The sequence below is a fragment of the Cyclopterus lumpus genome, chromosome 20, assembly GCF_009769545.1.
Source record: "Cyclopterus lumpus isolate fCycLum1 chromosome 20, fCycLum1.pri, whole genome shotgun sequence".
NCBI classification, from domain to species: Eukaryota; Metazoa; Chordata; class Actinopteri; order Perciformes; family Cyclopteridae; genus Cyclopterus; species Cyclopterus lumpus.
Genome location: NC_046985.1, coordinates 4,316,576 through 4,331,575, shown reverse-complemented (window position 1 = coordinate 4,331,575; position 15,000 = coordinate 4,316,576). Strand labels below are relative to the sequence as shown.

At 40.6% G+C, this 15,000-nt stretch overlaps 2 protein-coding genes across 4 annotated transcripts in view; one reads left to right on the top strand and one right to left on the bottom strand.

Annotated features, from left to right (window-relative positions):
* Window positions 1-1,560: 1,560 nt before the first annotated feature.
* Window positions 1,561-2,950, top strand: otos (otospiralin). The gene is made up of 4 exons (XM_034560450.1): window positions 1,561-1,632; window positions 1,752-1,818; window positions 2,265-2,288; window positions 2,552-2,950. Exons 1-4 carry the CDS (start codon window positions 1,591-1,593, stop codon window positions 2,737-2,739), a joined length of 321 nt encoding a protein of 106 aa, XP_034416341.1. The 5' UTR covers window positions 1,561-1,590; the 3' UTR covers window positions 2,740-2,950.
* A 640-nt stretch (window positions 2,951-3,590) lies between these two features.
* The window catches only part of LOC117749601 (vasoactive intestinal polypeptide receptor 2-like), a 14,548-nt gene continuing 3,138 nt past the window's right edge, over window positions 3,591-15,000 (bottom strand). For all 3 annotated transcript variants that reach the window (XM_034560244.1, XM_034560245.1, XM_034560246.1), the window contains exons 3-13: window positions 14,257-14,364; window positions 14,031-14,128; window positions 9,286-9,383; window positions 8,627-8,765; window positions 8,387-8,537; window positions 7,100-7,160; window positions 6,403-6,472; window positions 6,067-6,158; window positions 5,733-5,868; window positions 5,161-5,202; window positions 3,591-5,081 (exon numbers count right to left, since the gene is read on the bottom strand). In XM_034560244.1, the coding sequence (XP_034416135.1) occupies window positions 4,908-5,081; window positions 5,161-5,202; window positions 5,733-5,868; window positions 6,067-6,158; window positions 6,403-6,472; window positions 7,100-7,160; window positions 8,387-8,537; window positions 8,627-8,765; window positions 9,286-9,383; window positions 14,031-14,128; window positions 14,257-14,364 (1,169 nt within the window). In that variant the 3' untranslated portion in view covers window positions 3,591-4,907. The remainder of the gene's footprint in view (window positions 5,082-5,160; window positions 5,203-5,732; window positions 5,869-6,066; window positions 6,159-6,402; window positions 6,473-7,099; window positions 7,161-8,386; window positions 8,538-8,626; window positions 8,766-9,285; window positions 9,384-14,030; window positions 14,129-14,256; window positions 14,365-15,000) is intronic.

Below are 15,000 nucleotides of genomic sequence, written 5' to 3'. Positions count from 1 at the left end.
CACTCACTGTGGAGACTTTTCAAAACAAAGTTCAAACTCAATGACATCGAGACGTTAAGTCTTTTATTCCACTTCATTCTTCTTCTTCCTCTTCAAAGCCTAATTACTTTTTACTTAAGCGTTAAGTACAATTTTAAGTACTAAAAAGTATTTTTGCCCTTTTTACTCCATTTATTTGATCACTTTACAGATTTGAGAATCTAATTAACAAACACATTATAATATTAAACGTATAATATAATATAATATATATACATATATATATATATATATATATATATATATATATATATGTTGTTCTTGGAGTTATGAGCGGCAGTACTTTTGCACCTTTAGGAGAAACATGTCATGTTGTGGTACTGGTGCTGCTGGTGTTACTGGTCATCCTGGTTGTTCTGGTTGTTACTCCTCCTCCTCCTGCTCCTTCTGCTCCTCCTCCTGCTCCTCCCTCCTCCTCCTCCTGCTGCTCCCTCTGGTGGTGGCCCAGACTTATTATTGGGGTCCCTGTCCGACCCCCCAGGTGCAGCCCAACTTCACCCTCCTACAGGTAAACACACTCACGACACCCCTTCATTCGTACGCTCGATATGCCCCCGAGCCGCACGGACCTCGTGACCCCTCTCCGTCCACAGTACCAGGGCCGGTGGTACGAGATCGAGAAGCTCCCCGCGTCCTTCGAGAAGGGGAAGTGCATCGAGGCCAACTACGCCTTGAGGACCGACGGCACCATCCAGGTCCTGAACTCCCAGTTCTAGTGAGTCGAGAGGGATTCTGATTGGATGTCTGGTGTTGGTAGGTTGTCCCCATTGGCTGCAAGACTGAGGGAATAGCTCGGGACCAGCTGCATGCTGGGAAATAAGCTCTTCCCCCTGCAGGCCTCATGTTGCTGTACAACTGTACATACCTCACTAGTATATATAGTATACAACTAATTCCATCTGCTGTGTTTAAAGATGTTAAAAAGATTTAAAAAGCATATTTAGATCAGATTATATAGATTATGTAACTGCTCCGTGCTTTAATGAGTGAGGAAATGGCATTTGTAAAACCTATAAATAAACTACAATGCTTAAGGAAGCGGCATATTATTGTATTGTGATATTTGTACATGTTACATTGTGTGAAATAATGTGTAAAGAAGAAATAAGCATATAGTAGTTATATATAGTTATTTCTTTGTCTATTAAAGCTCGATTGATCAAGCAGATCATTTGGTCGCTCTTTAATTTAATTAATTATTAGGAGTGATGTGATATCTGCTGTTTAAAGTGAGAAGACATCCAAACGCTCCTCAGTAACTGGAGGAAGAACTCAAGTTAGAATGGAATATCCGAATAAGAGTTCTGATACTGACACGTATACATTAATGAGAAATAATTATCAGTTAAATGCTCAAATATGTTGCGTTATTGAGAGGGAAATATATATAATACCTCCGTATAATCTGGGCAAGGCTTGGCTGTGTGTGTGTGTGTGTGTGTGTGTGTGTGTGTGTGTGTGTGTGTGTGTGTGTGTGTGTGTGTGTGTGTGTGTGTGTGTCCACTGGCTCTTCCTGAGCTCCCCACACAGCAGACCACAGTCCACCAGCAGATGAGCAGCACCTCTTTGCACGGCTTCACAAACCACCTACAGGTAAACCTCTTCATATCATTTTACTCTCGCAAAGTTACGGAATAAGCAAATAATTATACCGTGTGTATAATTGTTGTGGATTTAAAGTAAGAGCATCGGATGCATGTGTGTTCATTCAGGGAGGAAAGATGAAGCTGTTGGTCTGTTCCAGTGTTCTCGTCTTCCTCTTTGCTTTCACACTCTGTGGTGAGTTTCTCTTTCATTTAACACGCAAACGAGGCTTCAGGTTAAAAGTTTTCACTTGATGGCTTCTTGGAACTGAAGTTGCGTTTGTTTTGAACGTAAAACGTGCAGTTGTGAATTAATAAAAACCTAATTTGATACACGGCTAATTTGATGAATGTGTATCGCTATGAATCATCGTGCTCCATCTGAGGGCATTTGTTTTGGCGACTGCATGTGTACAAAGAGGACTGTGTGTATGCTTCATACTGTGTGTGTGTGTGTGTGTGTGTGTGTGTGTGTGTGTTTGTGTGTGTGTGTGATAATATTTGAGGAGGGAGCAGGTATCCTGCAGTCCTCTGGGAGTTTTCTGCTCTTGAATCCCGTCTTTGTGCACAAGAAGCCTTGGAATGCATGGGAATGTTAATGTCTCTCTCTCTCTCTCTCTCTCTCTCTCTCTCTCTTCACAGAGGCCAGAGTCATTCCAGAAGGAGGTATTATATATAAATAACACGTCTCATTTTAGATGCACATTTAAAAGCACATTAAATAGTCCAATGCTCTGAAGGGCAAAGTTACTTTAGTTTATTTTAGTGGTTTTCATCTTATATACACTCATAATATGACCCTTTTGTTGAAAAGGTATATAATAATATAATATATTTAATTAATAAACTCTTTCTGCGCATGCTTTCAGACACATTTATCCAGACAGTGGAATGTGATTCATCCTTTAAGGTCTTCTGTGCGTCTTTAGTGCCGTATGAAGAACCTCCGGCGGTTCCTTACTGGCCGTACTCCACCTCGGACTTCTGGAACTACGTGGAATACTTCAGATCCATCGGGGCCTACAACCACATCAACGAGATGGCCCGGACCTTCTTCGCCCACCAGCACCTCGGAGACACCCTGGGGTACGAGACCAACGCCGGGCACGAGCACTGAAATGGGGCTGGGAGGAGGAAGAGGAGGAGGAAGAGCTGATGTGATGTCCTGCATGAATAAAAAGGAAATAAGGAAAAAAGAGTAAACATAATGAGGTGAATACTTGGTTATAGAGTGTAATCATGTGTATGGAAGACACATGTAGAGTGTGTAGCCCGTTTGTACGTTAACTTTTCACATTTTCCAAATATGTAACGTCAAAATAAAAAGAGAGACAAAAGCAAAACTACATTTTATAAATTCATCAATTTCTCTTTTCTCTTATTGTAATTATTGTCTTATGGAACTTATGAACCACTTTCAAGTCATCCTTGTGAATAGAAAGTTAATATTTTTGTCTTTGCTGCACACAAACATCTGTTAAAATTCACAATTGTCTTGTTTTAACCTGACGGCTCTGGGAACGTAGCCCCGTTAACTCCAGTTCCACCTCGCCTGAACACCGTTAGCTCTCTCAGCACGTTTGTACCGTTAGCGCCGTTAGCGCCAACGTTTACACCGTTAGCGCCAACGTTTACACCGTTAGCGCCAACGTTTGTACCGTTAGCGCCAACGTTTGTACCGTTAGCGCCAACGTTTGTACCGTTAGCGCCAACGTTTGTACCGTTAGCGCCAACGTTTGTACCGTTAGCGCCGTTAGCGCCAACGTTTGTACCGTTAGCGCCGTTAGCCGCCATGTTGAGAGCCATTCAGAGGCAATACAAATGCTCCCAGTCACGTGTGTATATATATAGCACCTGTAATCACGTCATTTATTAGATTGCAAACACAAAAACAGCAAAATCAAATTTTACACAATATTTTAGTTTGAGTGCACACTTGTGGGAGAAAGAACAAACATGACAAGTCTCCAAGATAAAAGCGTTTATACATAAAACACAGGCACACATCAACAGTCGTGTTCAAAAGATTAGAGATCTCTCATTAAAACACTCAAATGTGTACAAAATACAAAATACAAACGTAGCAAATACCAAACAATCGTTCTCAGTACGAGGCGATCGTTGTTTTGGCTGCAAGTAGAACGGTTTTATTAATTCTTTTACTGCGTTTCATTTGAAGACCATGACTCCTCATTGAATAGTTTTGGGGTCTCAAATCCGGTCCCGGCTCTAATCACCTCTGCAGTCACGAGCCCGCAAGGTAAATCTGAAGCTCGTGAGATGATTGACCAGAAAAATGGATTTCTGGGACCATTTAACCTGTTTAGGCCGTAAAGAACAACAACACATACTCAAACAGGTGTTATTATAACTGGTAGTTAACTGTTTCATTTTCAGGGGGTCACGAAACTTGAAATGACCTCAAAAACTACCAAAGAATATTGAATTCCAAGTCAGCAGGTAATATTTAAAAAGGGACCGTGTGGAGCTTTTATTTGACACTATTAACAGAAATGGAATATATTATTAATAAGCTTGTTTTCTTAAATGTATAAACACCAAAGAATAAGAATCATAGCCAAGAACGAGCTGTTTATGTCCGTTATGTTCCTCCAATCACAGCACAGTAGGGCGGGACTTAGCCGAACACTCTTGGGAGAAAATAAAGATAATAAAACAAAGTGCGCCATGTTGCATTGCAATGTTTCCACAGAAGCCCCGAATGGACAAAACAAACACTGGAAGATGGGCACATTCACATTGTCCACCGTTTCCATCTGCAACCTCACCACTAGAGGCCGCCACCGTCTTCACGCTGACACTTCAAGGTCAATCTCACATGAAATAATCGGCTTCCTTGGACCCAAAACAAAGAGAAAACACGTGACGTGATTGTCCACCACATCTTGTAATTCCTTGTTATTAATAAAACATATATATGACGCGTACATTCTTTCTTTATGGCTCCTTTTTAAAGTTCTTCGCACACTTTAAAAAGGAGATAATAACCCAAAAGAAAGGAAATTGCTTTTTTCCTGTTCATGGAATCATGAAATCAATCAAATGAAAGTGTGTCGTTTCATTTATTGAACCAGTATTTGACTTCTTTATTTCCATTTCCTTCAGAGCAGGCCTTCATATTGCATCCCTGGATGCGGTCTCTCTCCGTGAATTCATAAGTCTTCCAACAGGAAGTCGTCCACCTGAGGAACTCCTGCAGGAGCAACCGATGCGTGTATCAAAGCGTCCCCGGACTGCTCCTGGATCAGTCCCGAGCCCCTCCGGTCAGAGCACGGTGGTCTCCGTCTGCAGGATGGACTGGGCCCGGGAGCTTCTGGGGAACTGGGCGGAGCTTTCGTTGCCGTTGCGGCTGACCGACATGGCGTGCGGCCTGTAGTCCCGCCCCACGTAGCGCTCCAGAGATAAACTCCTCCACGTCCTCCTCAGCTCGATCTGGACCTGGTTAGTGTGACCAGAACCAGGAGTTTAGTGTCTGGGGGGGGGGGATACAGCCGGAAACCAGCGTGTGCAGACTCACCTCGCTGTTCAGGAAACAGTAGAGGACCGCCACGATGAGACCCTGAAACACACACACACACACACACACACACACACACACACACACACACACACACACACACACACACACACACACACACACACACACACACACACACACACACACACACACACACACACACACACACACACACACACACACACACAGCTGTTACTGCAGCTCTAATAACAGACTTGTTTTCACATACTCTCAATTTGTTTGTTTATTCTGATATACATTTATTGTTTATTGTGATGCAATTCCTCGTATATGCAAACATATTTGGCAATAAACCATTTTTGATTCTGTTGATTATTTAGTTTAGTAAGTTTAAATTAATAAAACAATGTTTAATTATTCTTATTCTTGGTGTAAAAATACCAGTTTTATGCAGACGAAGACACCAATTATGACTAAATGAAGTTTAATTTCAAAATAAAACAACAGTGTTCATGTCTTTACCTCTTGAGGTCTGAATTTAACCCTTTAATGTCCAACCAATCGGTGGAGAGCATATTTAGGTACACTGAGTGAAGCCTGATGTACGTCACCTGGAAGGACCCGAGGGCGAGATCAAAGAAGATCTTCATGCGCTGCATGTTTTTATCAGCCGACTCGACGTACACGAACACCACGTAGTTGATCCCAAAGAGAGGGATGAGCAGCAGGGTGGACTTAGCCAGACGCCTTGAGGACACACACACACACACACACACACACACACACACACACACACACACACACACAGACGCACACACGGACAATTGGAATTTGTTCAACACCCAAAACAATGGTTCGTGTTTATGAAGCAAACCGTGTAATACTGAAATCCCTCTGAAGTGTTTAAATACGATCAGTTAACAAGGTCAGAGGTCAAATGTGAACCTGTATTGCGACTGCTCGTTTCCTCCGAGGTCAGTGCAGCGTAGTTTCTGCACCAGGATGCGGATGATGCTGACGAACAACAGGAAGTTCATCTGAGGCACACGAAGAAGAAAAAGACTTCTTCAGCACCAGGAAGACAATTTATTGAGCAGGATAAAAATCGTTGAGATTATTAACCCCCGTTACACGCGTCAGGACGCCATGAAAACATAAATAACAGACGTAAATATGTCCCCTTTAAATAAATACTGCGGGGGGCGGAAAATAGAAGTCACGAGACAGAAAGTTACTGAACCTGAACGCCTCATTTTAATAAGATGTCGGTGCAGGACTCACGATGACGGACGCCATGATGGGCCAGTTCATAAGCCGGTTGGGGATCAGGTTGTCGTTCATCTCCCAACACCTGAACAGAAGGAGTAAAACATCCACATCTGTGTGCCGTTAGGGAGCAGACTTCTATACAACCAGAGGAGTCGCCCCCTGGTGGTCAGGAGAGAGAATGCAGCTTTAACACATGAAGCATAGACTTCTATACAACCAGAGGAGTCGCCCCCTGGTGGTCAGGAGAGAGAATGCAGCTTTAACACATGAAGCATAGACTTCTATACAACCAGAGGAGTCGCCCCCTGGTGGTCAGTAGAGAGAATGCAGCTTTAACAGATGAAGCATAGACTTCTATACAACCAGAGGAGTCGCCCCCTGGTGGTCAGGAGAGAGAATGCAGCTTTAACAGATGAAGCATAGACTTCTATACAACCAGAGGAGTCGCCCCCTGGTGGTCAGTAGAGAGAATGCAGCTTTAACACATGAAGCATAGACTTCTATACAACCAGAGGAGTCGCCCCCTGGTGGTCAGTAGAGAGAATGCAGCTTAAACACATGAAACAGAGTCTTCTATACAACCAGAGGAGCCACTGATACCTGATCACAAAGAATAATCTTTTTTTAATAGTTTAAATAATTTCTTCTAATTAGATTTGACTGCATTTAGCTCATCTTGTTTATTAAAAAGCGTCACGTCCAGACTCACTGTGTGTCCTCCAGGTGGATCCGACATACGATCCACGCCGCCATGAAGACAAAAGGGATTCCTGCGAGGAGAGAGGAGTCTGTTTAGAACCTCAGCCTGCACATCGTCACGAGGTGCCACGCAGGAAATATGACACACACGCACACACACACACATATTGTGCACACACACACACACACACACACATGTACACTAAACAGCTGGAGCTGGATGTTGATGCATTAGGGAGGAAGTGTTGGGTAAAGTGGTGACGGATGGTGGACGCTGCGTTCACTCAGCTCCGCTTCACCAGCCGACGCTCCATGAAACAGACGGCCGGACGTCTGTGTTCGTTTGTGTGATTTCGCTTAAAAACTTAAGTGCTTAAATGATGCAATAGAGACAAGTTTCAAGCTCTCTTGCCGAGAGCTGGATGAGAAGGTCGACGCCACATCTTCACATGGATTACACGTGTTTCATGAGATATTAACGCTCTGAATTTAGCACCTTTAAACTAAGAGATCACAATATTGTTTGTGTTTGTGACAAATTTCTGTATATAATGTGCATTTTTTTAAATTTTTCTATTCTATTTTTTGTATGTATTGTGCATTTTTCTTATTCTATTTTTCAATTCTTTTTATATATTTTGCATTTTTCTTATTGTTCTATCAAATATTTGGGATATATTGTGCATTTTTTCTGTGCAGCTAACCATCCATCAATCTGTCCATCTACCCCATCTACCCATCCATCCATCCACCCCTCAATCCATCCATCCATCCACCCATCCATCCATCCATCCACCCATCCATCCATCCATCCATCCATCTACCCATCCATCCATCCATCCATCCATCTACCCCATGCATCCATCCATCCATCTACCCCATGCATCCATCCATCTACCCATCCATCCATCTACCCCATCCATCCATCCATCCATCCACCCATCCATCCACCCATCCACCCCTCAATCCATCCATCCATCCACCCCTCCATCCATCCATCCATCCATCCATCCACCCCTCAATCCATCCATCTACCCATCCACCCCTCCACCCATCCATCCATCCATCTACCCATCCATCCACCCATCCATCTACCCATCCATCTACCCATCCATCCATCCACCCACCCAGCTACCCATCCATCCATCCATCCACCCCTCAATCCATCCATCTACCCATCTATCCATCCATCCATCCATCCATCCATCTACCCATCTACCCCATCCATCCATCCATCCATCCATCTACCCCATCCATCCATCTACCCATCCATCCATCCATCCATCCATCCATCTACCCCATCCGATGAGCATGTAGGTGGAGAGGCGGGTGGCGGCGCTGTGGATGACGAGCAGCAGCGTGTGAAGGTAGAGACCCTCCACCAGCAGCCAGAAGAAGTTGGCCATGACGAAGTAGTTGAAGAACACCAGGATGGCCTTACAGCCCACCTGCAGCAACACACAGCAGTTATTATGGGATGCGAAGACCCGTCATTGTGCATGTGTGTGTGTGTGTGTGTGTGTGTGTGTGTGTGTACCAGTGAGGGCTGCGTGCTGCAGTCCGTGTTCTGGTCCTCAGATAACAGAAGTGTGTCCTTCGTCAACACGGCCGCCGCTCGCAGCATGAAGGACACAAACAAGTTGAGATGGATGTAGTTCCTCATGCAGTGGAGCCTCCTGTGTGAGTATATGAATACACACAAACACACATAAACACACACACACATAAACACACACAGTATATACATACATATACACAGAGCGTGTTTACAGAGGGTGTCGTGAACAGCTGGAGTTCATCCAGACTGAGCATCAGTCTTCAACGAGATGTGTGTGTGTGTGTGTGTGCTTACAGGTTCATATTAAATAATATATACATATTTATACACAATGTATATAAAGTACATATTTGCGTCTGATTCTGCAGAGCCCTGAACATTTAACAGCTTTATTAATATTAATGGACAGATGATTCTTTGTCAGACTTCTAGGAACTTTAAAAAGTTTGTAAAAATATGAAAAACTGACCAAAAATAGGACCAAAAATGAAGAAAATAATATTCTAAAAATAAAAGTATAAAGCAGAAAACAAAGGACCTCCACATCTCAACGTTATCTTTTTGTGAAGTTAATAAAGCATCAAACATCTGGTCTAACTGGTCTAGCTGGTTACTGTGTGGTGGTGTGACTGGTTTACCTGAACAGACAGATGATGATGGTGCTGGTGAGCAGAGTGATGAAGGACAGACTGTGACCCAGAGTGGACAGTATCTTCACCACCCGGTAGAAGACCAGCTGGACACACACACACACACACACACACACACACACACACACACACACACACACACACAAAATAGTTAATGCATCTCTTTAATGTTGCAGCTTAAGTCAAATTTAAAAAAATAGAAATAAAGTAAAATAATAAAAAATTGAAGTCAAACACAGTAAAAAATGTATTATAAAAAATAAATGTATTATAATTAAAAAAAAAAAAAAATTAAAGATTTTTAAAAAACTTAAAATGTATACAATATAAATACATATTAAATATTTTAAAAATATTTAAAATAAAAAATGTTTAAATAAAATAACAAAAAAGTATAAATTAGATATAAATTAAAATTTAAGTAAAACAAAATAACCCATTTGATTGATTTATGACCGTTCATTCATTAAATTCACAGAGAAAAACTAAAACAGATCAAAGGGAAAAGATATTAAATCTATTAAAAATACATCATAATTTATCAGCTGATTCATATTTTGTATTAATAATCTAAACGTGCAAAGTTTTTAAATAAACCTATAAAAGTACAATAAGTGTAGAAGTATACAGTAGCTTAAAGTATAAATACTCAAGTACACCTCACACCAGGCTCTCTGGTAGTGGAGATCATTAAGGCCACTAGAGGGCGCTGCTCTTTTAAAATCTACATATTAAATAAGAGAGACGCTTCTCATAAAACAAAAAGATCCACAAGGACTTTTTAATAAAATACTTCGCCAAATAAGCTTTAGATGCGTCTTCGTATGTTTTATAAAATATATATATTCTTTGATGAGTTCAAGTTTTTTCCCTTTCAAAATAAAATCTGCAAGAAAAATTCAAAAACAAGAAAAGAGGTTTTAAATTCAGTTTTTTCCAGGCTTGTTTTTATTTTTATTATTATTATTGTTTTACCAAAAGAGACGAAACTGAAGTTTAAAAGACTCTTTGGGGCACGGCGATGCTCTTTCACAATAAAAGCACGGTCAGGATGAGACTGGTCCATTTCAAAACAGCACACACGCTGACACACAGAGATGGATCTGCACTCACACTCTGTGTGTGTGTGTGTGTGTGTCGGTGCCTTGCGTTCATCGCTCTCCCTCATCATCTATAAACAACATTCCTCATGTCTGACACACCATCTGGCAATAAACCGGACATCCACACACTCCCACACACTCTCTGAGTGTATACATTAAGACGTGCACGAGCTCGACACTTTAACACCCGCCAACCGTGAAGCCCCTTTTTAATTTACATGTAAAGATACATCACATGAACATTAAATATTAACATATTCATACATGAAGAAATGCACAAATCTAACTGTCAAAATGTTCTTTTCTTTCCATATTTATCCTTCTCTCCTTTCCTCTTTCCTTTGTCTGCGTTTCCATTTTTCTTTCCTTTTCTTCTTATAATTTAATCTTTTCTTTCTTCTGACTGGTTTGAAAAAGTCTTCAGATGTCAAGTGAAGTTCCAACAAACAACAATCTTCCTTCTTTTCATCCCTCGTTTCATCCCTCGTTTCCTACTTTTATTTTTCTCACTTTCATGCAAAATAAACCTAAATTATTTATTTGACCTTTTTAGTTCATTTCAAATTTAGTGTACATTTTTAAGTCTGACCTCATTGTTAATGACTTTACAACTCTAATCTGCTGCATCAGCTGTGTGTGTGTGTGTGTGTGTGTGTGTGTGTTGCAACATAAACAGAAACTGTCGTCACCTTTTAATTCAGACGTTGATCAATTCTGCCCAGACAGAAAATAGTGAAACTGTTTGGAGATTTCTGACCCTCTAAGAAAGAAATGTGACCCCCCGCCCCCCCTCCCCCCTCCAGTATTTTTCCGTTGCACTACTTTTCAGTACTCACTCTAAACTCTAAATACACAACTATGTGAGGACACACAGCCCGTCTCCGCCTGGCGCCTCATTCCTGAGTCTGTTCTCGCCTTCTACGTCCAAACCCTCTCCAGGCCGTGGAGGTCGTCTTCTTCTTCTGCTCCTTTGTTTTAAATCCGTGCTCCACTTCCTGCCTCCTACACATCTTGTGCTTCGTTTAAAATCGCTGATATTTATTATGTTATATTTTCAAACTTGTGTCTTACTCACTTCACTCGTGAATATGTGTGACGTCTTTAATGCTGCAACGGGCGTTTTGTTGCACGATGACAATAAAGTTATTGATTCAGCGGGATTTTGTTTTCTTGCCAATATTCTAAAAGTAAAGAAAATTATTCACAAATTCAGGTTTAAAAAAAAGAAGCAAAAATCGATATTGATACCGAACTGACAGAAAGCACACACTGATATTTTAGATGAGTACAGATTTATTTATTTATATATATATATATATATATATATATATATAAATATATAATAGTAATTATAGATATATGTATAAATATACATATCATTATATATATATATATATATATATATATATATATATATATACACATACTTATATGTATTTATCTAAATTAATATATATAACAAATAAATATATATATATATATATAATTATTTATATATATATATACACATACTTATAAATATGTATATATATATATATATAAATTAATATGTATAAATATATATATATATATATATATATATATATATATATCATTATTATTATTACTTGTATTTAAATACAAATAAAAGTCCAGCTCCTCTCTGGAAACAGATCCATCATGATTAGATGTAGAGAGAACTAAAACCCGTCTTTAGTGCAGAATAACACAATTATTATGACATCAATCATAAAATAAATAATAACAGTATTTCTCAAAATTGTAAAACAATATAATCTGTAGATACAACAACACGTTTCTTGGTGTACACAAGTGTTACCAACGCTGGGGTCTCCACGTGTGTTACGTATTGAACTATTCACATTCCTACAGCCTTTAACGAGGCCTTTATTATTATCACTATTAGTATATATTCATCAACCTCCCATCTCCAGTGTCCCAGTGCACACGTGAGACCGGAGGAAGCTGAAGTGTGTTGATCCAAAGATCTGCTCAGTGTTCACGGAGGACAGTCGGCATCTGTGTGACGTCTGGTCTCAGCCCAGCGGAAACAACTAGAAGCTTCACTGAGAGCCAGAGTCCCACACCTGAGGGGCTCTGGAGAGGATCACCACCAGCTGTGTGTGTGCGTGTGTGTGTGTGTGTGTGTGTGTGTGCAAAAACAATCAGAGCTTCCTGCAACGTCGGGGCGCCTCACACAAGAGTCTACAAACATGGGTGATGAAAGGGGGTGGGGCTAAAGTGCAGGGGGCGGGGCTAGGAGACTAGACTCGTACGAAGAAATTGACAAAAGTACGTAAAAGTTACTACTTCCTGTTTTAAGGCGGTTTCTTGGCAACAACGTTGCACGAAGACTCAAACATTTGATTTATTAATGTCACAAAGCTCATTAGAAGAAGATCTAAATCTGTTGGAGAGGTTCATTAAAAAAATACTAAAATAGGCTAAAAATGACAGAGCAAGAATAAAAAATGTCCGACTTCCTGTTGCGCTGCACCTATTATGAATAAGGCTGGTTGCTATGATTTGAAGTGGGTGTGGGTGGTCTAAGCTACTTATTTGGTGGTCTGAAGTGAGTTTGGGTGGACTAAACTGGTTATTTGATAATCTTTAGGGGGGTTTGGTAGTCTAAACTTGTTATTTGGTGGTCTTAAGGGGGCTTGGGTGGTCTAAATTAGTTATTTGGTGGTCTAAATTGGTTATTTGGTGGTCTGAAGTGGGTTTGGGTGGTCTAAGCTAGTTATTTGGTGGTCTGAAGTGGGTTTGGGTGGACTAAATTGGTCTAAATTAGTTATTTGGTGGTCTGAAGTGGGTTTGGGTGGTCTACGCTAGTTATTTGGTGGTCTGAAGTGGGTTTGAGTGGTCTAAATTGGTTATTTGGTGGTCTGAAGTGGGTTTGGGTGGTCTAAATTAGTTATTTGGTGGTCTGAAGTGGGTTTGGGTTTGGGTGGTCTAAATTGGTTATTTGGTGGTCTGAAGTGGGTTTGGGTGGTCTACGCTAGTTATTTGGTGGTCTGAAGTGGGTTTGAGTGGTCTAAATTAGTTATTTGGTGGTCTGAAGTGGGTTTGAGTGGTCTAAATTGGTTATTTGGTGGTCTGAAGTGGGTTTGAGTGGTCTAAATTGGTTATTTGGTGGTCTGAAGTGGGTGTCGGTGGTCTAAATTAGTTATTTGGTGGTCTGAAGTGGGTTTGGGTGGTCTAAATTGGTTATTTGGTGGTCTGAAGTGGGTTTGGGTGGTCTACGCTAGTTATTTGGTGGTCTGAAGTGGGTTTGAGTGGTCTAAATTAGTTATTTGGTGGTCTGAAGTGGGTTTGAGTGGTCTAAATTGGTTATTTGGTGGTCTGAAGTGGGTTTGAGTGGTCTAAATTGGTTATTTGGTGGTCTGAAGTGGGTGTCGGTGGTCTAAATTGGTTATTTGGTGGTCTGAAGTGGGTGTCGGTGGTCTAAATTGGTTATTTGGTGGTCTGAAGTGGGTTTGGTTATTCTAAACTGAGTCTTAATTTCAGGCATCTTCCTCTAACTTTCTCTGCTTGTATCATTTAAAGTTGCACAATCAGACATTACATCTGCAGCAGCTTCACAGTGGAAACAGGGAACCGACTCTACGCCACAGGAGGAAGTGAACCGACCTCGTTGGGTTCGCCCGTGTCGTTGGACCAGCAGGCGACGTCCACGGGGGGGTAGACGGCGGACCAGCCGCCCTGCGTGCAGTTCCTACTCAGGTTACCTGAGACAGGAAGTCACAGTCTTTCATTTGGCAGAGCCAGTCAATTATATATATATACCTATAAACATTTATTCATGAATCACAAATCCAGATGCACTCAGTTGCTATGACGATGACGGCAGACTCACCGTTTTTTCCAAACAGACGCAGGATGGGGGAGGGGCATGGGAGGGTCATCACCTGGCCGACCGCCGCCCTCTGCCAACACGAGACGTTGTCCCACTCGCCGCGACATCCTGGACACATTTAAACACATTTAAATATATTTAAATATTTTCGGAAATTATGACAATATTTTTTAGGAAGTTAGGAATTTAGGAAGTTCTGCAAACTAAAATGTTCTTATAATTCTTTTATTTGTTTTCAGAAAAAAAATTGAAATAATCTGGTGTTAATTGTTTATTTGTTCGTATTATAATAAATTAATCTGAAGGATCAGAAGTGGAAGAAGTACTCGTGGTAATACCACAGTATAGAAATACTCTGTTACAAGTAAAACTACTGCAGTCAAAATATTAGTATGTTAGGCATTAAAAAATACTTAAAGAACAAAAAGTAAAAGTCCTCTTTATGCAGAATAATATTTATCATATTATAATTATTGATGCATTAATGTGTTGATCACTTTAATGTTGCAGCTGGTAATTGTTGATACTTTATATAATGCTGCATATAGTTTAATCTACAACAATATGTCATAATGAATTAGTTAATTCTTATATTTTTTAAACAGTAACTGCAGCTGTTAGTTAAATGTTGTGAAAGTAGAAGAACATGGAAATATTTTATCTTCAGCTAAAAGTGTTTTATGGTTTCTGCCTCGGAGCGGACGACATCTGATGAGAATATCTAATGATGGTTTGACCTTTAAG

Bases quoted from the DNA above. Each gene is read 5' to 3' on its own strand.
- otos (XM_034560450.1), top strand. From the start codon at position 1,591: ATGAGCAGCACCTCTTTGCACGGCTTCACAAACCACCTACAG. The intron at 1,819-2,264 runs GTGAGTTTCTCT...CTCTCTTCACAG, and splicing joins CTTTGCTTTCACACTCTGTG to AGGCCAGAGTCATTCCAGAA. The intron at 2,289-2,551 runs GTATTATATATA...GTGCGTCTTTAG, and splicing joins CAGAGTCATTCCAGAAGGAG to TGCCGTATGAAGAACCTCCG.